This window comes from Sceloporus occidentalis, unplaced genomic scaffold (assembly GCF_023333645.1).
Source record: "Sceloporus occidentalis isolate IW3139 unplaced genomic scaffold, rSceOcc1.0.p SCAF_10, whole genome shotgun sequence".
NCBI lineage: Eukaryota > Metazoa > Chordata > Lepidosauria > Squamata > Phrynosomatidae > Sceloporus > Sceloporus occidentalis.
Genome location: NW_028316990.1, coordinates 37831336 through 37857785, shown reverse-complemented (window position 1 = coordinate 37857785; position 26450 = coordinate 37831336). Strand labels below are relative to the sequence as shown.

Genomic DNA, 26450 nt, shown 5'->3' with positions numbered 1-26450 from the left:
CTTTCAGCTCAAGGCAGTGCTGGCCTGACAGTGATTGGCGTCGGCAGCGACCAATCGAACGTGCCGTCTTGCCTCGGAGGCGGGCTTACGTGTCAAAGCGGCGCCTCCGATTGGCTAACGTTGCTGCCAGTTAGGAAATAGAGGCGGGGTGAGGGAGGTGGAGGAGAAGGGCCGGTGGGGTTTGTTGTCATCCCAAGATGGAGTTTCTGCTGGGGAACCCGTTCAGCACCCCGGTCGGGCAGAGCCTCGGTAAGCGGGGAAGGGGAGGCCTCCAGCCGCGTCCGCAATGCAGAAATAACCGGCTTTGGCACTGCTTTAGCTGCCCTGGCTCCTTGCTATGGAATCATGGGACTTGTAGTCTTTGGTGGCCCCAGGGCTCTATGACAGGGGAGGTCTAAATGCCTCTCAAGGCTACACTTTGCCCAGAATGCCAGTTAAAGCGGTATGAAACTGGATTAATTCTGCAATGAGGATGGATGCCGTGACAGGGGAGGAAAAGCGTGTCTTGGGAGGGATTTAAACTGGTTCAGCTTTTCCCCAAAGAGCCCTGTTCAAAGCCATGGAAAACCATTCGGGTCCAAGGCGCACTGGGGAAATAATCCGGTTTCATACTGCTTTAACTGCCCTGGGAATCCTGGGAATGGTAGTTTATGGTGGCCTCAGAGCTCTCTCTGGCGGAGAACTACATTTCCCAGAGTTCCCTAGCATTGAGCCAAAGCAGTTACAGAGGTCTCAGACTGGGATGATTTCTGCAGCTGCGTTTGGGACCTCAATCTACTTCCTCAGATGCATTGACTACAAAGGAATAGGGAAAGAAGTCTTTTCTCTAGGGACTCTGAGGCCCTCCAGAGCAACTCTATGGCCAGCATCTGCCAGAATTGACCATAGACTCATGCTGGGAGACCTACAAAGGCCTAGAGAGCGTCTAGGTTCTCCAGCACAGCTCTGTAGTCTATAGAGTCTGAATGGAGGACCTACAGATTCCTAAGGAGAACGTATTAACCAAACCGCAAAAGCCAATGCCGCAAACGTGGAAACCCAACTTGGACAGCAGTGAGTAGGAAGCCTTTGGAAGGCGACCTTTGCTGTAAGAAAGCCACCAGCCTTGGAGGGGAGATCTATGGAAGGATATGCCAAAGACTGGGGAAGCGGAGAGAGAGGCCCTTCTTACTTCCAGGGAGACGCAGGATGTCGGGTTTTGTGGGTCTTTAGGGCGAAGTGGCCCTGTTCTAGAAGAGTTCATTCCTGACATTTCGCCAGCATCTGTGGCAGTGGCATCTTCAGACAATGATGGCATGGAAGAGAGTGGGGTGTGTGTATGTATGTATGTATGTATGTATGTATGTGTAATGCACTATGTGACCCTGGGTCAGGAGGAGGGATTTCCATGTTAATCTGCGTATTGTTCTGTCCATGGAAATACACAAAACACAACAGAACAACATGCAGATTAACATTTAAATCACTACTCCCATCCTAGAGTCACAGTGTGTGTGTGTGTGTGTATACTGTACATATACATGCGCACACGCGCACACACACATATATATATATATACACACCCAACTCCTTTCTAGGCAAGCATGCTCTGAAGATGCCACTGCCACAGATGCTGGCGAAATGTCAGGAATAAGCTCTTCTAGAACATGGCCACAGAGCCCGAAAAACCCACAAAAAACCATGGATGCCACCCATGAAAACCTTTGACTTCAGATGTCAGGAAACTCTGGATGACAAGAAGTGCCAGGTATGTCAGCATGGAATAAAAGCGTTGGGTGAGGAGGTGGGAAAGAGATGATGGTCCCTGATTCGACGCAACTCTTGTCGTCCTACAATAAAAGGTATCTAAAAGAATCTGGAAGGTTTGGGGCGACTTCAAAGGGTCCAGAGGCTGTGGCTTTCCTTGGTTTTGAAAGACAATGACTAAGGAGGAATGTAAAGCCCTCGGCGCTCTCCGAAGACGTGTGTCAAAATGCAAGGGCTGGGTGGCATTTATTTTTACGATCCAGAGGGGTGCGTTGCATAATTTAGGCTATGAAACCCGTAGCGCTGGGGACGGGCGCATGGTGAAGGCCACTAAAATGACTTGAAAGAGACAATTTGGTACATTGGTGGCAGTGGCTCATATTGCTTGCCGTTGGTCCTCAGTGATAGTGGCACCCTCGTCTTTCAGAGGCAGCACTAACCAGATTTTCAGGACAAACAAGGTCAGGGAAAAGGGAAGGGAGGTCCATCCTGCTTGCAAATTTCCTGGAAGAATCCATTTGGATGGCTTTGCAAATTCAATGCTAGGCCAGAACCTTTGCCATCTGGACTCCACTTCTCAAAAACCCCAGAACCACACCAGAAGGTATAGTCTAAAAAGAAGCCCCCCCCCCCTAATCTGAAATACACCAAAATCCAGAATTGTTCCCATAGATGGCTGAAATAGTGACCCTTTTGCTTTCTGATGGCTTGTATAGACAAGCTTTCTTTCATGTCCCAAATTATTAAGCATGTTATGTATAAAATTATCTTTGGGCTATGTGTAAAAGGTGTATACACAACACAAATGCTTTTTTGTTTAGACTTGGGGCCCGTGTCTAAGATAATCCCATTATGTTATATGCAAACGTTCCAAACTCCAAAACGCTTCTGGTTCCAGGCATGTCAGAGAAGGGAGACGCAACCTATAATCATCATTTTCACTGTTTAAATGGATGCTTTGAATGTAGTAGTTTGTGTAACTGCTTTTTAACTTCTGTGTGATTTATGGTCATAAGGCTGTAGTTGGTCTTATTGAGAGCCACCTAGGATTCCATCCTGGGAGGAAGTTTGGGTATATGAAACAAACCAAGAAACATCTGGAAGGCCACACATTTCCCACTCAGATACAGATGTTTAGAGGAGGGAGACTCAGCCCAGGACTAGCAGGAGCATTTGGAGAAGGAGAAGTGAAAGGTATGAGGTCTTTGCATCCTCTCTGACCCACCTGGAAAAGACTTTTCCTCTAGTTTAGAAAGAGGACAAAATGGCTGTAAGTTCCTCTTCCTTGGAGATTTTTTGCTAGCATCTGCGTCTCCTTTTTTTGGCTTCAGCTTTCTTGCACCTGCTCCCCTCAGCACCCTGAGAACCTGTGATGTTTGTGGGTCTTTCCACAGGTTGTGATGCTGACAACATGCTTTGCAAACGGAGGCAAGGTCTGACTATTGGCGCTCTCCGTTTCTAAGCGGTCCCCTTCCCTGTGCTTGCAGGGTGCGAACAAAGATTGCCATTCAGGCATTGCACCCCCTCTCCTCTTTGGGAAACAAAGAAGAGACCAAAGAAGAGACCTAATAAAGGGTCTGCCACTTTTCCCTCAGGGTCACCATAGGCTTTGGCCTGTTTTGAATAAAGCAGGATGCTGACTCCGGACTCAGAGGGGAATGGATGTCCCCCGGAGGCATTGCACAGCAGGCAGGGCAGTGGGGTTTACATCTGGGTTTGACTGCTGACCTTCCCCGCAACCTTGAACAAGGGACCTTGAGCATCTCTCTGCTCCAGCGCAGACGTTTCCTACGGGTTGGAGGGTTTTCCTCAACAGCGTGAGCACTGTTGCAAGTTGTAGGGTGCCTCAGTCTGTGCTCAAAGCGAACATCCCAAGGCCTTTTGAGTCATAAGCAGGAAAAGTGGGGGTGGCAAAGGGAGAAGAGAGTGCCAGGTTTAGATAAAAGGAGAGCATCAGCTATTTCTGTTCTGAATCCACCTTCGGAAAACCCTTTCCGCGTGGGCCTGTCTTCTGAGGAAGCCCCACATCTTTCCTAAGTGAGCTCCATACGTTTGCTGGTCAAGCTCAATGGTCCCCGATATAAATCTGTGTGAAGCAAACTGCATGTCTTAACATGTCCCCTTTGCAGATGCATGTTACGCTTGATATCATTCAGTAACAGTTTCACAATATACACTTGTCAGAGCCTGGAAAAATGTATTTGCTTTGGACTACGGTTTCCAGAATATCAAAATTTCAATCCAAGAGGGACATGCTCTAGGACGAGGTGGATTACTTTAAGTGGATATGTCCAAAAGTTAATATGAGATGACAGGTATGCCCAGTGGTGTGTAAGAAGATCTGGAAAGCCAAGCCCTCCCTCTTGGACTGAAATTTACATCCTTTCCATTGAGATTCTAGGCAATCATGAGCGCACTCCAGTCTCCTGAAGAGTGCATTTATAGTTTGAAAATACTTGCAAGTTAAAAGTATGGGAATTCCTTGAATGACATAAAACAATTCTAGGTGTAACTTAGTAATATGCTAGCTGGGGGATTCTGGGAGTTGTAATCCAAGTAGTGATCCCCCAAGCTCTGGAAGAATGGAGCTGTGGAAACAGCTTGAGAAAGATAGTCCTTCCACAGCTTGGCGGCTGTACCTGAAGCTGCAAACATCTCTGGACAAGGGCAGCTGAAAGGAAAGCTGCCCTAAAAATGTTATTGCATGTTTACTGGGATCCACCCATATTTGTCACAGTCATTATATTTTTGTCAAACGCCATAGCTAAACCCATTGGCATTTGACACATTTTCCTCACTTGGATGTGGCTGACTCATTGTTGTCAAGCTCTCCTCTTTACGACCGGTGCTTCCAGTTCATTTAATACTGGTAAATGTGAAGACAAGCTAACACAGGAGTGGATTAGGGAGAAAAGGATGCGGTTGGGTTTTTGGAGGGTTTACCTACCCTAGATGTCGCTTGAGAGCCAGTGTGTCGTAGTCCAGTTGTTTTGGACTACAGCTCCCATGATCCTGGAAACCAGGGTTCAATTCTGTGCTCAGCTATGAAACCCACAGAGTAACCTTGAGCAAGTCACTTGCTCTCAGCCTCAGGGGAAGGCAATGGCAAACCCCTCTCTGAACAAGAAAGCCCTATGATAGGGTTGCCTTAGGGTTGCCGTAAGTCGGAAATGACTTGCAGGTACACAGCAACAACAATTGTGCACCTTCAGTTTGAATTTGACTTACGGAAGCCGTAATACAAACCCAAGATAAGGTTTTCTTGGCAAGATTTGTTCAGAGGAAGTTTGCCATGGCCTTCCTCTGAGGCTGAGAGTGGGGCTTTCCCAAGGTGCCCCAGTGGGTTTCCATGATGGCTCTGTGGGGATTCAAGCCCTGTTCTCCCAGAGTCCTAGTCCAGCACACTACACTATTGTTTAAATATGAATAAGAAACCTTTGTGGCGCATGTGGAGTGTCATTTCCAGTTCATACCCTTTCCCTTCCTAGCTTGCTTGGGAGGCAGCTCCCATCCTCTTTGGACGACTGACCTTTTTCCCAGTCTGGGTTACGCCTTTGTCTCTGAATTGGCCTTTGAATGAAGTGTCTTAGTTGCTTTTCCTTTTTCTTTCTCTGCTCTATTAGAAAAAGCCACAGATGGCTCCCTGCAGAGTGAAGACTGGACGCTTAACATGGAAATATGTGACATCATCAATGAGACAGAAGAAGGGTAAGTGTCTGTCTGCATGGTTGCGCATAGGCAATGCTGGCAACAAACAGAATGGCTTGATGTGGCCTCCTGAGGGCATTTTGTCACCTGGGCATTGCTGTTTGTCAGGGGATGATAGCAAAAAGGGTTGTGGCTATGCAGCTAGTCAGCTTCCTGAAGGTGGCCACAGCCTAGGAGCCACCTTTGCAGAGCTGGCACATTTAAAGGCAATTGCAAACTGTCATCAATGAAGCGCTCCTCCACTGATGTTACACATCCCAGAGGGTTCTGCGCCTCCCTTTTTTGTGCCTGCTTGATAGTGCCAAGGCTAGAAGAACAATCCCTTTCTTCTTGCGGCATGGCTGGCTACTTTTCAATGCTAGCACGGCTGCATCCACTTGGCCCATGGTCCAGCATGAACTGGCACTTTCTTCCTTGTTTCTGTCATTTTGGGTGAAGCTCAAGATACTTGTGCCTGAACACAAAGGAATGCACTGTCCCTGTTCTTCGAAACCCTGGGCTATCAGTGAGCAATGTCTCTGGACACCAAGGCTTAAAAGAGTTGCGCTTCAAGAGGTCTCAAGTAATATTCCCTATACAGGGATACCTCAGCCAATGCAACTGATGTGTTCCTAGGCCTTTCTTTAAACAAAAATGTGGTACAGAGGCAGAGATAGCAAGGAAAGAGGCAAGAGAGGTTCCTATACCACACACAAACAAGAAGAGGAATCCATTGTTTTAGCAAACTGTTAATCCAAAACTAAAATATACATATGTGAAATGAAGCAACCAGGTCAAGTAAGCCTTGAAGAAATAAATGGCAGAACTGTGAGAAATGCTTCTACTTTCTCTCTTAACCTTGATTCTCTGTTCCTACCACTTTCTATCAGCCCAAAGGATGCCATCCGAGCGCTTAAGAAGAGGTTGAATGGAAACAAAAACTACAGAGAAGTGATGCTGGCTTTAACGGTAAGAAGAGTGGAAAAAAGGAGTGCAATTCAGGGGTCACTGGTTGGAAACTCCTGGTCTTTTTCTCAGGGACTTGGTATTTGTTGATTTCATCCAATTCTGCATGAGTCTGACAGTTAAAAAAAGGCATGAAAATGTGTGTATATTTTTGTATGCTACTATCACTACAAAAATGTTTCTTTTTCTATGCAGCAGTTCCTAGCGCAAACACTTTGGTGTGCCAAAATGGACCTCCTTTACTACGTAGCTAATACAGAATACTGCCCAACAAGCTTTGCGTTTGCGTGGGTGCTTGCCATCTTTGCCTGCCCCAGCTGTAATGTGGCTCTTTCCGTGCCTAGGTACTAGAAACCTGTGTGAAGAACTGCGGCCATCGCTTCCACGTCCTTGTTGCCAGCCGGGACTTTATTGACGGCGTCCTTGTGAAAATCATCTCTCCCAAGAACAACCCTCCTACCATTGTCCAGGACAAAGTACTTGCACTCATTCAGGTCTGTGGAAAGGTTTTTGTAAGCGATTCCTTTCTAAAAGAATGATGTTTGTGGGGTTTCTTACACACACACACACACACACACACTGAGCATCCACTATAATTAATACATTATAGTTTGTTGTTGCCACGGCTCCATGCTATGGAATTCTGGGAATTGTAGTTTTGGGAGACATTTAGCCGTCCTTGTCAGAGAACTCTGGTGCCACAACAAACTACAAATGCCAGAATTCCATAGCACTGAGCCATTGCAGTTAGAATGGTGTCAACCTGGATTATTTCTGCAGTGTGGATGCAGCATAGGACTCCGGGAGATTAAGGTTCAAATTCTCACTCAGCCCTGGAAACCCAGTGGGTTGGTCTTGAGCAAGTGGCACTCTCTCGGCCTCAGAGGAAGGCCATGGCAAACCTTCTCTGAATAACTCTTGCCAAAAAAACCCTAGGATAGGGTCACCATCAGTCAGATTCCCCTTGGAGGCACAGAGCAACAGTGAAAAACACTTGCTGATGACCTAGATTCTGTAATTCAATATTTGCAGGTGTTTTTTTTAATGAAATTTGCACCAGTAGCTGAATTCTTTCAAAGCATGCCTTGGAATGAGGAAAGCTCTGCTCAGGGACTCATTAGGAGATACCTACTTCAAGACTAGTGCCTCCCAGTTCAGATGCTCTCTGCTTTCCCCGCTCAGTCTGGTTCTCAGTGTGTGGCTGTACCTAAACCTCAGTTCTGCCGTTTTGATCAAGATGTGCCAAACAGAACCTCTTGGGGATTACCGTTATGCACAATTCCCATAATGTGGGAGGTAAACTTAGTTGATTGTGACAATCATGTGACAGTGCTGTTTGTTTGTTGCAGGCTTGGGCCGATGCTTTCAGAAGCAGCCCGGACTTGACTGGGGTGGTGCACATCTATGAAGAGCTCAAAAGGAAAGGAGTGGAGTTCCCCATGGCGGATCTTGACGCTTTGTCTCCAATCCACACACCACAGAGAGTAAGCGATCCAGGTGGTCTTGTTACAGGAGGCACAGAAATAATAGCTGATGCTAAGAGGGAGCACAAGTTGGGAACATTAGGGGGTGCTTTTGCCCTACAGCTCACACCAGGTAGCGAACAGAAGTGACTTTGTCTAGAAGCCATGGGGTTCATAAGAGTTTGACTTCCAAAGTGTCTCAAAATGTTGATTGTTCTGGGATTGTATTCTCTTTTAGAGCGTCCCTGAGGTCGACCCAGCTGCCAACATGAACAGGTCCCAATCCCATCAGAGGATGAGCTCTGGTTCCTACTCGTCTCCCTCTCCGACCGCTTACTCAGCTCCTCAGGCACCGGCTTTGAACGTGACTGGCCCCATCACCGCAAACACAGAGCAGGTATTTTGCAAGTGGGGTGGGACCAGGCTCTTGCACCTGTAAAGGGGGGGGGCACATATTTTAAACTGGAGTGTATGCTAAATTTCAAAATGAACATGAAACTTTTCTCTCCTTCCCTTTCTCCCCTTTCCCCCTGGAGATTGCACGGCTGCGCAGTGAACTAGATGTGGTTCGTGGAAACACCAAAGTGATGTCAGAGATGCTGACAGAAATGGTCCCGGGGCAGGAGGATTCATCAGACCTTGAACTTCTGCAGGTAAGTCTGTCAGAAATGAATTGGATCTTGACTCAAGGCCCTTCTCTTCTTCCCTTCTTTCCTTACGGCCTTGAAAACTCTTAGTTCATTTGCATCTTTGTCATTTCACAACCAGAGGTCTTTTTGCTGCAGCTGACAGACCAGGGATGGGCAAAGTGTGGCTCATGGGCTGCATGGATTACTCAGACTCCGTTAGTTAGGATTAGGAGAGTTGGGGAGTTAGGAAAATGAGTGAAAGATGGGTGTTACAGTTAATGTTAGTCAGGTTTTAGATGTGTTAACTGTGTGGTGAACTTCTATGAAGTACATTATTTTTATATTATGGACTTGTACCCTGGGCAACACTACATAAGGGCCACCAGGTTGCTTGAATTAAACATAGGGCATCTGTGATGGCAGCTGTTATCCAAGGGTGGTGGTGTTCAGTGGTAGGATCAGGTGGATAAAATCTCACACAGGACCATGAATGCATCTAGGAGGTCCCCACATTTAATGTCTTAGCAGTGGCACAGGAGAAGGTCCCCCTTATTGGGTGCCAGCAGTGGCATAAGTAGAAGCCCTCACAGGCATCACCACTCAGCCTTGGCCAAGAAAACCGCCTCCATTTCCTGCAACAGGGGAGAACATTTTTTCCAGTGGCGGGATGATGCAAGTTTCAGTGTGGCGACATCTTGAGCACCCACATCTTGTCCACCTTTTGGGGACTTGCTTTGCACTGACAGAGTGTTGTTGTTGTTTCTCTTCTCCCCAGGAGCTGAACCGCACTTGCCGAGCCATGCAGCAAAGGATTGTGGAACTCATCTCCCGGGTGTCCAATGAGGAAGTAACAGAAGAGCTGCTCCATGTGAACGATGACTTGAATAACGTCTTCCTCAGATACGAGAGGTGCACCACTCTTCACTACGAGCGCTTGTCTCCTGGGCCTCAGATAATTTCTGCCTGACATGTTTGTACAGTGTAGTGCTGCCTTTAGTTCCCTACCAAATCTAGCCATTTAGACACCAATATATTCTCCAAAACTGAACAGGAAGAATTCTAAGAGACCAGGCTTCGAATCCATGACTCAGTCATGGAAACCCACTGGGTGACCGTGGGCAACTCACAGTCTCTCAGCCTCAAGAGGAAGGCCATGTGGTCAACTCAGCTGGAAGAAGAAAGAATTCTCTCTGTTATCTCTAATTACTTATCAGCAGAGCAGAGACCTGTCTTTGTACACTCAGCCAGTCCCTCTTTCACACAGCCCCGTTACAGAGCTATGATTCCACTTTAGCTGCCATGCTTCTACTCTGTTGAATCCTGGCCATTATAAAAGTGCCAATATTCTAGAGTTGTGCATTGTGGCAGGGGTGCTAGTGAGTGAGCTTCTTTCTTCTTCTGCACATATGCATGACGAGAACTTGGAGGTTTTGGGATAGGATAGGGAACAATGCTTCCAGCTATGCCAAAAGGCATGTCTTCTTTGTGCTTTAGAATCACCTTCTTTCCTTCACCCTCCATCCCCACCTGGAAAAGGCAAATTACTCTTCCTCCTCTGTTTGTGAGAAACCATAGTCCTTTATAGAATTGCACCATCTCATCTGTTGTGTTCCTTGTTTCCTTGTAGGTTTGAACGCTATAGGTTGGGACGGTCCGCGCAAAACGCAAGCAATGGGGTAAGTACTTAACCAGTGCATAGTAAAACTGTGGAACTCACTGCCACAGGATACAGTGGTACCCACCTCATATCTGATCTCATCTCATTTTGGGTGCTGTGCAGGGTCAGGCTTAGTTAGTACTTGGATGGGGACCACTAGAATGAAATAGGAGGGATCTCCAAGTAGATAGAGGAAAGAATGGCACATGAAACTCTGGAAAGTTGTGGCTGCCAGTCAGAGTTGACAGTGCTAGGCCAGTTGAGCCAAAGAGCTGATTCAGTGTAATGTAATTCCCTATACACAGAGTGCAGCTTTCCCCTACTTCTTGTGCCTTAGTTGCTTTTCAGAGGTCTGGAAACCAAACCTTATGAGGAATTACTTGGGGAGTTGGGTGTATTTAGCTTGGAGAAGAGAAGACTGGGAGGTGATATGACACAGGCATACACTGGTGCCTCGGGTTACGAAATTAATTCGTTCCGCCATTCCTTTCGTAACCCGAAAAATTCGTAACCCGAAAAATAATCCGTTAGCACTGGAAAGCCTATAGCTGCACTTTGCAGCATTTGAATTTCGCGCCGAAATGAATTTCGTAACCCGAAAAATATTTCGTAACCCGAAACAGTTTTTGCCAATCCAACTTTTTCGTATCCCGGAAATTTCGTAACCCGATCATTTCGTATCCCGAGGCACCAGTGTATTGAAATGCATCAAGGGATGTCATGCAGAAGTGGGAGCCAGCTTGTTTTCTGCTGCTACAGAAGCTAGAACACAAACCAGTGGGCTCAAACTACAAGAAAAGTGATTCCACCTCAACATTAGGAAGAATTTCTTTTTTCTTATTTATTTATTTACTGCAAAAACTGTCCCAGAGTAAAACAGACTGCCTCAGAGGTTGATGGATCTTTGGAGACCTTTAAACAGAGGTTAGATGGACATCTTTCAGGAGCACTGCAATTGCATATTCCTACATAACAGAAGGTTGGATAAGATAGTCACCTTTCTAAGCAGTTGCTCATGGAAGGACAACAAGAAAAGAACCTGTCTAGCTCCCTTTGAAAGAGAGTTTTACAGTACTTGTGACTGCTTGCGTGTGACCATTTCTGTTGTCATGAATGGCCCAACAGGTTCTCAGTGAGGTGACTGAAGACAACTTAATAGATCTGGGGCCCGGCTCTCCGGCGGTGGTCAGCCCCATGGTTGGAAACACGGCTCCAGCAGCAACGCTTTCTTCCCAGCTTGCTGGACTTGGTGAGTGCTGCTTTGTCTTCCATTTTGTTTGGAGAGGTAAGCGTTTTGTGAACAGGAATGGCATGAGGCTTGTCCACAGTCTGGTTTGTTGGAGCTTATTTTTAAAAATCCATCAAAAAAGTAACAAAGGCAAAACAAGGAAAGTCAACTTAAAATTCAGAGGTCAACATGGGAGAGGACCCCAAAAGGGTTAAGAACCATTGCCCTTTAACACTTTTATTACCTCTTACCATATCTTTGTAGATCTCGGCACCAACAGCGTAAGCGGGACGCTCAGTTCCCTCCAGCAGCCCAATCCTCGTGACGACTTCGACATGTTTGCGCAAACGAGAGGCGGTTCGGTGGCCGATCAGCGTAAGACGTACGTCTTGATGGGGGGGGCAGGTGTCTTGGCTTATGCTCTGAACTTCAGGGGAACCGTCACAGAAAAGCCCAATGTTTCCTAGAAACCCTGGACTGACCTCAGGTTCTTTTGGTATGTGGACAACTGTATCATGTCCAAATTGGACTGATTGGTTGTCCACATGTCAAGGGTCACTCCCTAAGTTTTGTGCACAGTGACTGGCAGTATAGTTGCTGTCCAGGGTCTCAGGCAGGATTCTACCTAGAGATGAGCCTAGGACTTTCTGCCTACAAAGCATGGGGTCTATCATGCTCTTATCCCCCAGGCACTCTCATACTACCCATGTCTTTCAGTCTTAACCCAGTCTGGTGAACATTGGCCATAACTCTCCTTGGTTTGGCATTGGCCTTTTCCCCAAGGGTTCCCTGGGTGCATTGGCTGAAAGATTCTGGGAGCTGTATTCCCTCAAATCATCATTTCAAAGCTGTGAATTTATTCATTGCTAAGGCAGGGGAAACACAAATTTTATGGCAGAACAGCCACCTTCCAATCCAGCATTCAATCTCTTAGTCACAATGCTGTAACATATGCATTCATGAGGTTCTGTTGTTGTTTTTAAACACACACACACACACACACCATTTAGAGCCCTCCTCCTCCTGCTCCTTGTCTCAGAGAGAGCAAGAGAACATTAATGGCCACATTCTGCATTATATTGATTTGGTGGACTCTTGTCTTTGACATCTTGGGCAGGCTGCCTGAAGCCCATTTGAAGAAGAGGTCTGTGCCCTTTTATCCTACTGTAATCTCAGCTTACCAGCGACTCGGCTTGAAAACAGGCTGCTTCCTATTTTGCAAGCTTCAGCTTTTCTACCCTGAAAGCCTAATGGAGCGTCTCGCCTTCGCCAATCCATTATTCTGGGAAGTGCAGTTATTGCGCTGTCACCACCTCTTAAGCTGCTTGAAGGAGAGTAATGCAGGCTCCCTGGAGACCCGCATTGCTGGAGATCATGAATTATGGCCCCAAAGGTCTCCCAGAGGCTCCCTGACATTCGTGGCATTAACACAGAGCGGCACACACAGAGGCTGTGGTTTTCAAAGAAGTAGCTATGTTAATCTCTTGCTACATAAAAAGGAGGAGAGGGGAAAAGGGAGAATGTGGCAGCCTCTTTAAGACTAACTGGTTTTTAGCTTCGCATGAGCTTTCAGCGATATAAATGCACTTTGAATGCAGTACGGAGTGATATTAAAGCCTCAAATATGAAGCATATTTATACGTTTGTAAGACTGGGGCAGAATGTAATAGGATCCAGAAAGATGTATAGATCATGTCCTTTGCCCTAAATTTTCAGAGGAAGTGGGTTCTCGTCTTCTTCCATTTTGTAGCTCCGCCAAGTGGCTGATTTATGGGTCGATCTTCATACAGTGACCTCCCTCCATCTTCATTGTTTTGGGATTCCAGGCTCTTGCATCTTTGTATTTAGCTGTTCCATGATGGTATATGGCAAGCTCTTGGCAGTTTCAGCACTTTTGATATATAACCACCTCAGGGCCCTCATGGCTTCAAAGGTAATAGACAAATAAATAGAAATGCACAACACTGAAGGACTCCATGCTTCTCCCAGTGCGTTTGCTCTTGCATTTGTGACTCCCTGAATCTTTACCATATTCTTCTTCCCTTTTTTCAGGGTGACCCATGAAGACCCCAAGGCTGTTAGAGGACTGGCATCTGCCCTGGATGTTCGGAAACAGAATACAGGAGGGGTAGGTCATTTCTCCGCTCTCTTGCATTATGATGATCCAGTCTTGGCCTTTGCTGGTGGTACTGGACCCAAGCGCATATGCCCTTTTCCATGGAGTTTTGTGACTTCAGGTAGCCAGCTTTACATTCTAGGAAATGGCCTTGCCTTGCAAATGGTGGCATTGAATAATGTTTTTGCAGATGCTGATTTTGGGGTTCAGTCCTTTATGTTGATTTCTGGAAGGAGCTGAAAGACATTTAATGTGTAGTTTCTGTAAAGTTCTCACAAATGCCTGGATTTCTTCAAATTAGTCTTAGCAGCGCAGTAGCTGGCTTTTGCTGAAGAGCAAATATGTTTCCTAGCATCTATTTTAACAAGCAGATAAATTACAACCCACTTATTTCCAGAGGTCTGGGCTGGATTTGGGGCCCAGAAATCTCTCTTAGCTGTCTTCCTTGAATGCATATATAGAGGGGTCTTCCTTTCCCTTTTCAGATAAAAAATATGTTCCTCTTTTGGAATTCTAGCTCTGTTTGCTTCCATATATATGTATATATATTTAATGACAGCGGTAGCTTGCATTTATGGATTCCTTCCTTCAGCTTTGCATTGCATCCTCTTGAGGGAGCAAGAGAGCCATCTCTACCCCACTTTCTGCAGAATGGGATAATCTTTATGGACTTTCTAGGCAAGTCATTAATGTGAAAGTGTGTGGCAAGCGAGAGAAGAGACGGTGGGAGTGGGGTTGTGATAAAAGAGAACGGAGAAGAAGGCTAGAGTTTCAAAAATGTCCTTTTTTGGTACTACACTTCCCAGAATCCCCCAGACTAGCATGGCTACCATTGGGCTGGCAGGACTGCTGTCCCTTGGGGGCCTCTTGCTGCCACTTTCCCAGTCCCCTGGGAGACAAAATGGTGGCAGTGACACTTTGGTGGCCCAGTTCTTGCCTCTTAAGCCTGCTGGGGATAAGCTGTGTCCTTATAGGAAGTAATGGGTCTTGGCCATGGGGGCTGGCAGGTGTGAGCAGACCCTGGTGTAGCCTCCTAATATGGCAAGTACTGTATATACTTGACTGTAAGTCGACCTCATGTATAAGTCGGAGATGGTTCCTTCTTTTAAATCAGAGTTAAGATACAGTACTTACATTGACCCATGGATAAGTTGACTCAGGTCTTTTTAGTCAATTCTTTGACCTAAATTTCTAGGCTTATACATGAGTATATACAGTAGGTTGTTTTTTCTGTATTACTGGAAGAGGTTAAAAGGAGAGGAGCTGGAGGCTCTCCTTTGTTCCGGATTGCTTCGAAGCCCTTGGTCCAGATTCTCCCTCACGGTGGTGGAAGGCAGCAAGAAATAGACCATGTGAGTGTCAAGCTAGTTAACAGTGAGGAAACCTTCTTGGTGTGGAGGCGGACGCCAACCTCCTGTTTGCACGACTTAGCAATTTACCCTCTCCTTTCTTGGCCAGTGAGTCCATGGAGGGCTCAAGGGCCGCAAGCGAGCCTTTGAAGGGCCACGCACAGCCTGAGGGCACTCTTTGCCCGCTCCTGATCTAAGCCTTGCTTCAGGTCTCAGAACTGCTCTCCCGCTTCTTTGTCAGCAAAGTTCTTATCAGCTGAAAGTGTTGTCAGTTCAAAGGGCCCCCATCTGAGTCAACGCAACTGGGTCAAAGTGTTTGAAGGCCTCCTCCTTCCTTCTCAGGCTTTGCCTGCCTGCTGAGATGCCCCTGGGAATGTTTTGCTGCTCAGCAGAATGCAAAGGTGTTACTGCGATCCGTGACACACTGGTGGAGTACTCCATTTCCCCCCTAACCGTCTGTGGCTGTAGCGCAGTTAATGGTATACATTCAGGGTTTATAGGCAGAAAAAGGAAATGCGTTTCCCAAGAAGAGTAGATGCCGGTGGCTTTTGTTGGAATGGCAAGTGGAAAGGCACAGCAAGCTTCCCTTGCAACTGGGTTTGGGTGACAGGGATGTAAGGTGAAGCTGTTTCTTGGCTTTGCCAGAAATTGGCACACAGAGGAAATTTAAACCAGACTTGGGAATGCTTTTAAATGCAGATTAGTCCCAGATGGAGCAGGGAACACTGAAGGAACCTAAAACAACTTTCTTCTCTTGCATTTCATAGTATGCTATGTTTTAAAACAGGAAAGTAAAACCTGGGGCCCTCCAGATGTTGTTAGACTGCAGCTCCTATCAACCCCAGCCAACAAAGCCTTTGCGAAGGATGATGAGACTTGTAGTCCAACAGCCTTTGATGGACCACATGTTTAATCAACCAAAGAGGAGATGGGGCTACTTTGAGACCATTAAATCCAGAGTCTTAAATTGAGGCTGCACTTTTCCATGTACTTTCCTGGGAGTGAGCCTCATTGAACTCAGTAGATTTTCTTCTGAACAGTTCACTTCAAAAGTCCCTAAAGTGCCTTGAATCAGAATAATTTAGGATATACCCACACTGCAGAATTAAAACAGTTTGAGACCACTTTAACTGCTATGTTTCTATCCTACAGAGTCCTGGGATTTGTTGTTTGGTGAGATACTAGAGCTCTCTGACAAACCAGACTGCATGCCTCGCCAAACTACAAATCCCAGGATTCTGTAGGATAGAATCATGATAGTTAAAATGGTCTCCGACTCCTTTTATTTGCAGTGTGGATACATCCTTAAAGCAGGAATAGGAGAGATGATGTCTTGCATATATTTTTATCTCATACCTCCCATCTTAGGTCTACTCTGACAGGCCTTTTTCTCAGGGAGATAATCCCAAGTAGACTTTCAAAATCTAAAACTAAATGAAAAAGGTGGGTTTGGGGAATAACCCGCTCCTTTGTGGCTTCTGTGACTCTCACATGTAAGCGCCAATCCCATTCCTTTGTGTGAGTTCACACAGGGCCACTCAAAGAACCACAGTCCCAGGTAAGCAACCAGTTCTTTCTCTACTGATTTACAAGACGATCTTTGCATGGTCACCTGCAGGCAGTTCTTAACTCTCCATAGGCAAAGGCTAGTTGCAAGCAAAAAACAGAACAGAAGACACTTTTGCAGGATGTGTACAGCCTGAGCACATGCGTGTGCACCCTCCATCAAATGTGGTATTGTCTCCATCTCATTGTTGGCGGTTGCCGCTTGCTTTGCGTTTGTTCCTTGTGATCTTTTTTAATGGGACTTTCTGTTCTCAACACACAGAGGAGAGGTAAAGGTGGGAGCTCAGACATGGAGCCTATAGACAAGTGGCTAATGACCCAAGGAATGGTGAGGAGGATACCACCAACGGAGTGACCCCCCTGATCCCCTGTCGTCCTCACCTTCCGTCTCCTTTAAATAGCATAACCGCCCTCTGTCCACCCGTCACTCAACCAGTCAAGCAACCACGCAATGAACAGTACGAGGAGATGGATCCCCATCTGGGAAGGCAGAGTAAGGAGGGCTGGTTAAAGCTGGAAGAGCTGGAAAAACATTTCCCCCAATAGGGCTGGACCTGGGGAAAGAGGTGCACCAGAAGCTTACCTTGTTTGTTTTCAAAACCAAGATGGATCTCCCCAGCTCCTTTTACTGTCTCATTGTCTTTAATATGTGCAGTATCTACTCTTTTTCCCCTTCAGGGTAAACACAAGTTCTGCTGGTTTAATAAAAACGGATCAGAAAGTTGGGTCCCCTGTTAGTGCAACACCGAGCTGATCCAGACTCGGGTACCAAAAGCTTGGATGGTCAGGAGTTTGCAGGAGGGAATGGCAATCCTTTTTTGGACTACAGCTTCCAGAATGCACTGGAGATGCTGGCTTTGGGGATTCAGGGGAGTTGCAGTCCAAAAAGGGGGGAAATTTCCCAACTCTAATGCTTCCCTGAATGTTACTTGCAAGTGCTGGTGGGGGATGTAGAACCATTGAAGTAGGACCTCAGGGCAGCCAATGAGGGCCCCACTACAGGGGAATGAGGAGGGCCCCCAAATGTGGCAAGACTGGCTTGCCACCTTTTGAAGCAATTGGGGTGAGGAAATGGGCTTCATTGCAAAACCATCAAGTCCAGAGTCTAAAATTACCCTTCTCTTGCCTCTAAAGTGGAGTAGATCTTACAAAATGGGGGAAAGAATTCAGCACTAACTATGGCTGACCATAAAGGCCTGCAGCGCTATCTCTGCTATGCCATGGATGTCAACGGGTTGAACAATCCTTGCATCTTCCCAAGGAATCTTAGGAGCTGTAGTTCTCTGAGGGGGGCTAAGATCATTAAACCATTGCACCCTAACCCATACCACAGTTCTTAAGATTCTTGCACGACCTTTAAGCTGTCATAAAAGAAATCTAGGGCTCTACATTTCTACAGATCCCAAACTCTCTCCCGTTGCCCTGGCCATCTTCATTGCTCTTGGCTTGTGTTTGTTCAGCTTGGAAAAAGGATACTGCCGCTGCCTTCGTGGGGGCTGTAACAACGTCCGTAGGAGACTGGCGAGGTCAACGTCATACCCCCCCCCCCATGCCAGTTTCTTCCCCCCATTGTAGGTCACTCACTCTTGTTTGTTGCATTAATACAGACATATTTGACAACCCCCCCAAAACCCGACTAATCCTTAACCCGATTTCTGTCTGAACTAGCGGTAGTTCTTAACCATGTCCATTAATAGAAGTGATGCACCAAAGGTGTCGCACCCTACCTTTGGCCCTAGAAATTTCACCGCAGCATGTATATAAAATTAATGGTATTGTCATAAGTCAATAGGTGACTTGGAAGGCACACATACATGTTTACTGCAGGCCTAAATATCCTGAAGGCGCCAGATCCCGTCCGATCTCGGAAGCCAACTAGGATTAGGACTGGTTAATACTTGGACACAGGAGGCTGCCAAAGAATACCAGGTGTTATTGGCTAAATTTCAGAGTAAGGAACTGGAAAAACCACCTCTGAGTATGTCTTGCCTAAGAAAACCCTCTAAAATTCATTGGGTCATCATAAGTCAACAGGTGGCTTGAAGGTGTGGACATACAACCTGCTATGTCTTCTTCTCAACCTGAAAGGCCAAAACATTTTATGCTTTGCTTTTAAATGAAAGCCAAGTGTAGTTTTGGAATACTGTTCGAACGGTTCTTTAAAAAGAAGCAACAATAGTTTAAACTGTAAAAGAGGAAGATGAGAGTATTGTAAAACAGGAAGGTGGAAGGAAGTACAACCAGGGATAAAAATCAAGTAGAGAATAACTTCTCAAAGGTCCTAATTTTGTACTATCTAATCCCTCAGATAATTTCTTCTCTCTAGATTTTGGGAAAGGTTGTAAAGCATCACTTGCGAGCTCTTTTGGAGGAGGTTTATTTATCTCAACTTGAGGCATTTTTTTAAAAGCAAATGAGGAACTTCAAATCCTGCGGAGAAAGGATTTGCAGCAGAAATGCAGTAGAAATGCAGAAATCCCCCTCCTCTTCTTGCTTTTTTCTTCAATAGCAAAGTGGCCCTTAGGTGTTGGAGGTTAGGTGTAGGATATGCTAGGCTTAAGTCTCCCAGATGTTTGAACCTTGCTTCCCAGCATCCTTGACCATTGGTTAAGTTGATGGAGACTTCTGAGAGCTGAAATGCAAAGCATCTGGATGACCCAAGGTGGTGGGCCACTGTGGTAGATTTGCACCATCAGCCAACCCAGTTCTTTGGGAGGCACTAGGTGGCAGGAGCTTGGTTTAGAAACTTCCAGCGTTGCTTCCATGGCTAGGAAAAGGGGCTGCCATGAGCCGACATGCTCCTGCTCAGATGTGCATCCATTATGTGCAGTGTTGTTTACTCTCAGGTAAGTGGGTATAGGATTGCAGGCTTTGACATTTGCCTTCCTGTGTGAAATTTGCCAACACAGTAGTAGTGGGCACCCTTGTGTCTGCGGTGGTGTTGCAAGCAGCTTTTCCCTTCTCCTTCTGCCTGCCTTTTTATTTTTAGAAGGGAAGGGAAATGACAACATCGTCTATTTGAATGCACAGAAACCACTTTGAACTGTGATGGAGGTCAGTAGCATTCGAAAACAACAACTGCAAACGAATGGCCAGCGTTTAGTAAAGCCAGGGACCTGTTGACTCCACTAAAGACACCTTGGTGGACCTCACCCATCCATTCATTTTTAATTTGTCATTTCAAACTTCTGCTCCTTTCCCCCCCACTGGGATTGTGACCCTAAAACTCCTAGATTCTTTTAGCCTTAATTATTGGATTTAGGACTTAAAAGAGAAGAGGGGACATCCTTTGCAGTACTCATTCCTCCTCTGCCCCCATATCCTTTCTTGTTGATGATCCATTTTGCTCCCAAAGCTGTAGGCATCAGCTTCTAAAAAGATTTAGCCAAGAGGAGCCCTCCCAAAATGTAAAATTCCCAACGGCTAGTAAAGAGGTATTTCCATAATGTCAAACCGTGGGTAGTGCTGTATTCAGGCCAGACCCAAGACTTGAAACGTCTTTTAAAAAACCGGTACAGTTATAAAGCCTGGACCGTAGTTCTGGCAACGATTGTTCAAACATTTGCTCTCTTATACTATGCGCTCTTAAAAGGGCATAGAGTAAGTTGTTTGCAGCAAACTATCTCCTATATACCCAATATTCCTGCCTAAAGAGAACAGGGGTCCTTCACACATACTTTCCCCCTGCCTTTTGGGGTCCTTGCCCTCCGGGGCACAGTCAGACACCTTTTGGCATGTGCATCCAGCCATTTTGCTCGCAACACCTTTCTGTTTTCTTCAGCCATGTTGGGTTCCCCACCTTGCTTTGCGTCGCTTTACTTGTGTGCTGTTTGTGTTTTTGTATTTTTGTTGCAGTTTTTTTTCCTATGATGAAAACAACGCATCTTACACAGCATATATGTTCTCCCCCCTCTTCTCTCTCTCCCTTCCTCCTTTTATTTTTCTTCACTTTCCCCTCTCATTTCTGTGGCCATGGTTGTGGATGTGTGTTGGTTTTTTGCCTGCCTTGCTGTATCTCTTGCTGCGCTTCCTAGATTCCAGTCACGCAGTCCTCTGTCATGGATGACATTGAGGAATGGCTCAGTACTGATGTGGTAAGACTCTCTCGGTTTGTTTCTTTTCTGTATGTATATATAGTTTACATTTCAGCGTTGAAAGGGGGAAACCAAGTGGAAATCTGCAAGCTTCCATGTATACACAGAACTCTTCAGGCAGAATGGAAAAACTAGGGTTTCCATTATGGATTTCAGTTTGAACAGGTGGTTAAGGTGGCATTGTGGGGACTGCTATATCAGGTTACGGGAAAGGGATTCCACTTTTGAATGCTCCTGTTGAATTATACGGACGGACACACACACACACACACAAAAGAGGAAATATCGAAAAGAATTATTTCTTTCCTAAAGAAAGGAAGAGATTTCCTGCAGTCACTCCACCGAAAGATATGAATGTGTTTTGCCGCTATGGAATGGCAAGTTCAGGGTGGAAACCTAGTGAGGAACGGAGCATGCTTGAAAATGGCATGGAAGTCCGGCTTGAATCCTGAATATGGTGACTCCTCATTCTGCTGCTCCACAGTGTGTGTAAAATGAATTTGTTGCCCAAATAAGAATTCTATCTCCCAGCGAAATACTCCTTCCGTCCCCAAATTTCTAGCATTGCTGTAACACGGAAATATGTTGTACACTGTTGGGTGATCGTACCACCTTACAGCTGTCTTTCTTGAACCGTACAGAGCCTTCCCCAAAACCTGCTGCCCTCTGGTTGTGTTGGATTTGTGTCCTTCCCACAACCATCCCCAGTGAGCATGACCATGCAAGCCATGCTAGAGATGGTATGAGCTGAAGTCCAAGATATCCAGAGGACACCAGATTGGGAAGGAGCGGGCTTCAAAAGTGCACCATGCTGTTGTGATTCGGTTGTTGGGTGCAGCCCTGTGCTGTGATCTACATGGAGGCCCTCTGACCATGGTCTGATATTTTCTCCTTTTTTTCCTCCCCGACCCTCTCACCCAATTGCAGAAAGGAGATGAACTGGAAGAAGGAGTGACCAGCGAAGGTAATCAAGCAGACGCTGGGACAGACGCACCAGCTAATGGTCTGGCCAGGGACAAAGCACCAGCAGGGCTCTGTGTGTATGAGTTCATTCTTCAAGAGCATGTTGGGGGGAGCAGTAGGTCTCTCTTTGGGTAGGGAACGCCGTTCCTCAAGAAGATCAGCTGTCCTATTAAAAAGAAATGCAACGTCTTAGTCTTGCTGGCAGCAAAGGGGGCTCCATACCTTCTATGACAGATGTGGAGCCGAAGGACCACAGGCCCAATGGAGGTCACAAGCTGGCTCTCTGGAGTTCCTCAGACAGTCATGCCCATTTGACACCCTTGTTTTGGTGGCTTGGTAAGAGTAGTCACTTTCCCCAAGCTCTGCTAGACACAGTAAGAGAAGACTCTTGTCTTCATTGTTTGAGCGCTTTCTGCGGGCGTCTCATTTGGCCACAGTGGAGGAACTGGAAGCTGTGCAACAGGAGTGTAGGTGCCATCCCAGACATCTGGATGGCACAGAGTTGGAGGATGACGCAGTAAGGTATCTGCTTTAGGAGGCAGGCAGGGTGGCATCTAATGACAGGTCACACATTGAATCACCACACTAACCTTTTCTTTCATGTCTCACATTAAAACCTTGCAGAGTTTGACAAATTTTTAGAAGAGCGCGCCAAGGCTGCCGAAAGGATCCCCAACCTGCCCTCGCCTCCCCGGGAGGAGCCCGCGCCCCCCGCGACGAACTCCGCCAGCAAAAAGAAGCCAGAGCGCTCAGAAGATGCCCTCTTTGCCCTGTGAGGATCCTCCCTGCGTGCGTGGAAGGACCCAGCCCTGCGGTCAAGCTGCCCTCGTCCTGCCCGGCTTCACAGCGAGCTCCCTGGCCCTTCCTGGGTGTCCTAGACGGCCTCTTTTCTCTCTTGGATCCAGCCCAAATAAGCTAACTTTTTAAGAAACATATTTACGTCCGGCCTTGTCACTCCCGTGGCTGTTTCCTCCCCACTCGCTTAACTCTCCCTTCCTCCCCTCCAGGTCAAGAAATGTGTGGGTTTTCCTTCTCTTTTCTCTCTTTCTTTTTAAAAATGCATGAGTGCAATCTCTCTCACGCACACCTCTGATTCAGAGTGGAGCTGTGTGGCAATTGGCCCCAGCTTTGGTTTAGCTTTTGGCAACGTTTCTTGGGAGCCAATCCAAAGCACACCGTTTGTGGTGCCTCCGACAGTTGTGTAGCGGGTCCCCCCCGAAGTCCTATGAAGAAAAAGTCCCTCACTGTACTGTCTCCCCCAAACTGCATGGTGCATTTCTTCTGCGTCCCTCATATCCCATTTGGTGTTCTCTCTAGTTGGTCCCAGCTTAAGGTGACCTGTTGTCGCGAGCATCCTGGGCCACCTTTTGCCTCCCTCTCCCCCCACTAAAAGGTTTTGCTTGGACATGTCTGCTTGGAGGGCAGCCAGCCTTCTAATATTAGGACCTACGTCTGTTAGGTTGGCCAACTGGCATCTCAGAGTGATGCACACATGGTCATCCCTGTGGCACACAGTAGCAAAAGCCTGACCCCAGACTCTCAAAACTAGACAGATTGTCAACACAGATTGTGTGGAGACCTCTTCCAGCAGTGAGTGTGGCTGGGACCATGCCTGTATGGCAGCTTTGGTAAAGCTTTTATTTCGTTTCCGGGAAGTCTGCATGAAGCTTGGTTTTCTTTGGAAGTGACGGTGGTGGGAACGCTTGCTTTGAAATGTCAGAATGCCTGTTGGTTGCTGTCTTCGCAGCTGTGTGAAGTTCTGGACAGGGTTGGAGTGCTGTTTCTGTTCTGGTTGCACGCAGCCATTTTGCCCTTTCCTACAATACCTTACAAGACGCTCAGTCAGAAAAGGAGGGCATTGGACCCATGGAAGTTGGAATGATCTATCTGGCGGGTGAGTAAGGGCTGTAGATGAGGATCTGTCTATATCCGGATACAGATGTGGTTTGGACCCCATTTGTTGCTTCCAGTGCCATGTGCCTGTTGCATCTTTGTGCTGGATGAATGGTGCTTGTCATTTGGGGGTGATGAAATGGCATAGGTGCTTTGCATGGCTGAGAGAGAGGTGTTTTGAGCTAGGAGCATCCCTGCTGATCTGCCCATCTTGCAGCTTGGGCTCCCTTTGTCCAGCGTGGGATCTGCCATTCCAGAAGAAGTTGCCATGTTTCCCTTGTCGGGGTGGCACCTTTGTTTGGAAAACCCAGTAGGACCTTGGAGGCCACGTCCTGTTTTGTGACGAAATGGACCGGTTTTGCAGGTAGCTTGAGGTACTTTTCATTCCTCAGAGGCATTTCACACACAACACAGTTGTAGCACTGCAATAACACTTTCTCAGGCATGGGCTGCATCCTGTTAAACCTTGTGGTTTGTGGGAACACTAGCGCTCTCTGGCAGAGAAAGCCCAATGCTGCTCCTTAAACTGCAAATCCCAGGTTTCCATGGGATGCAGCCATGGCAGTTAAAGTGGAACCATAGTGCAATAATTGTGTGGTGTGAATGAGGCCCTGATGAGGAGTGTGCCAGTTGGATCCATGTGGTCTCACCATGATGGACAAGTAGTGCAATGAAGGCAAGAGAGTCCTATGCGCAGGTTTGGGAAGAATATCCAAACAGATCAGAAGCTAAAATAGTGGAGGTGGCTCTTTCTGCCTTTTGGTTATTCCAAACTGTCTCTATGTTGTTTATACAAATGTGGCGCAGAGATCACACTATGAGATTACGTGGGTGAAGACGTTGTGCGTTGTGTCGGAAACACTTGCGTTAAAAAAAGGAATCTCCTCAAAGCTTTGGGTTTTATTCCTGGTAATACAATTCTGGAGAGCATGGTGATCTTTGTAAAAAAAACATATATGTAGGGTTTTGTGTGTGTGTGATAATGACACTAAATTGTTAATTTTAACAACACTAAATGGCCGGGACCTTTACTTAAAACACTAACAAGACCTTGGTTTATGATGTTTGCTTGTGTCCTGATCCAGTGGAAATGTTTTCCTTGCAGGAGCGCAATTGAGACAAACGCAGGCTGCCATTTTTTCGTGAAATACCAGAGAAATTTCCTGATGGATCAGGCCCTTTACCTCCATGTCCCATGTTCCTTTTTTCTTTCCCCAACTTTTGCTAATGCCTCCATATACCGAACGGTCAAAATGGGACGAGGGGGGAATTGAATTGTTTCTGTTCTTAAATGTATTCCGCGTGGGGTGTGCAACATTTCCATCGCCCTTCCTTTTTCTTACCTTTAAGCTGTTACATGTAGAAGATTTATCTAGGACAGGTGCAATAGCAAACTCTGTTACGAATCGTGACCACGTGCAAAACGTAAATAGTCCGAGCGGGAGGAGGAAAAAGAGCTTGTTAAATTCGCCCAACGTAATGAACCCCAAAGCAAAGAAAGCCTGGTGCGCCCTCCCCTTCGACGCGCTGGACTACAACTCCCATCATGTGCTTTTAGTCCAACATGATATTAAAAAGAGGGTGCCTTTGTCCTTGGGTTGACTCTTCTAGTTTTTGTGCATTGGGGAGACTCCTTCTGGGAGCTGGAGTACCCAAAAGGGATTATTTTCTTCTCCTCCAAGCTCTTGCTGTCTCTCAATTTCTCCATCCAGGACAAGAAACCAAACTCCAGAGGAGTTAAAAGGAACACAACTGGCCTCTTTAAATGGCTCTTTCTCTGATGCAGCGATTTCCCAAACTTTGGTCCGCCAGATGTTTTGGACATCAGCTCCCAGAATTCCTGACAGTCAGATAAGTTGGCTGGGGCTTCTGGGAGTTGATGTCCAAAACATCTGGAGAACTGTGTGTTCCTCCAAATGTCGAACCTCACCTTCCAGTGCTGGGAGTTGCAGTCCAACCACATCCAAAGGAAAATCCACCTTCACCCGAACAAACCAGCGCACAACAGTGGCTTTAAAGTAGGTTGAGACAGGCAGGTTTTGGGCAGCATTTGCAAAACAGCAGTCAAGACTTCTCTGTCTACCTCTTTGGTGTCGAGTACGAATTCTTTGCCTCTTGAACTAAAAACCACCCGCCTCCCAAATGGGTCGCTGGTTTGGTACTTCCAAACGTATGGAGCAGCATCCTTTTGCAGTTGCAGGGCCTTTCATTGGCTTCTCCAGATGTTGATGCCAATGCATCTCCAGATGCTCCAAAATGGCTGCCTTGGCGAGGGCTTGTGGGACTTAGAGTCCGAAAAGGGCTGTGCAGTTCCCATTCCATATTCTCCTGGGAAGCAGCTTGCTTAGATATCCCCGCGTCTTCTTTACGGTACTTAAAACCTCTGGCAGCGGTCGAACTGGTATCCGTCCGGATTTCTAACTGGGAAAAAGAAAGCCACTTGTGGCCCGGATGCCACCTATAACCATGCCTTGCATTTGTCCCTCCGTTGAGAGCAAACGCTTCCGTAGGCTATCCTATTCAATTCACTTTCAATGAGAATAGCGTACGCTCTTTTTTCGCCCTCCGCGTCCTCCGTTATGCCCCTTAACCTTCCCTCCGTAACCTGCGTCATAAATAATCCATCCGTGTATTTAAAAGGATAAAAAGCCTAGCTGTGTCCAGATGAGAAGTGGATAATACTGTATTTATTTACTGAAAACATGCAGGTTTTGCGTCTTTGTGTTTTTATTCCTGTTTTTGGCAGTGAGAAGTTTTGGGCCGGGAAAGGGAAGTAACTTTTGTGTTTCGTTTTTAAAGATAAAATATGTAAAGACAGCTCTGTATAAATAATAATAATAACAATAACGATAATAATAATAACTGTTCAATGCCTTGGTTCTCTTTCCTTTTAGCAGCGATGTCTCCATGTCTGGGAGTGCTGTCGCTTAACTCTCCTTCCTTCCGGAAGTCGCCTGTGTGTCATGTCTGCGTGCGTCTTTCTCTCCTATCTCTCTCTGTACGTTTTCGGTTCTTGCATGTGGAAAGTATTCCAATAAAATGACCATTAGCGCAAACTGGACATCGGCTGAAACAACGTCTCTTGATTTTCGG

General features: G+C 46.5%; 1 protein-coding gene across 5 annotated transcripts; it reads left to right on the top strand.

The window, feature by feature from the left end:
• The first annotated feature begins 152 nt into the window (after positions 1-152).
• Positions 153-26450, top strand: TOM1L2 (target of myb1 like 2 membrane trafficking protein). Of its 5 annotated transcripts, none has more exons than XM_089477124.1 (16): positions 153-249; positions 5370-5454; positions 6324-6402; positions 6744-6893; positions 7749-7883; positions 8101-8259; positions 8399-8515; positions 9267-9400; positions 10119-10167; positions 11274-11397; positions 11641-11758; positions 13429-13504; positions 16670-16735; positions 20442-20501; positions 21429-21465; positions 22089-26450. In XM_089477124.1, the coding sequence occupies exons 1-16, from the start codon at positions 198-200 to the stop codon at positions 22238-22240; spliced, it is 1593 nt and encodes a 530-aa protein (XP_089333250.1). In that variant the 5' UTR covers positions 153-197; the 3' UTR covers positions 22241-26450. The 5 variants fall into 5 exon arrangements, with proteins under 5 accessions (XP_089333250.1, XP_089333253.1, XP_089333251.1 ...); XM_089477127.1 differs by having other exon boundaries at positions 21429-21537; positions 22089-22177; XM_089477125.1 differs by lacking the exon at positions 16670-16735.

Bases quoted from the DNA above. Each gene is read 5' to 3' on its own strand.
- TOM1L2 (XM_089477124.1), top strand. From the start codon at position 198: ATGGAGTTTCTGCTGGGGAACCCGTTCAGCACCCCGGTCGGGCAGAGC. The intron at 5,455-6,323 runs GTAAGTGTCTGT...ACTTTCTATCAG, and splicing joins ATCAATGAGACAGAAGAAGG to CCCAAAGGATGCCATCCGAG. The intron at 9,401-10,118 runs GTGCACCACTCT...GTTTCCTTGTAG, and splicing joins GTCTTCCTCAGATACGAGAG to GTTTGAACGCTATAGGTTGG.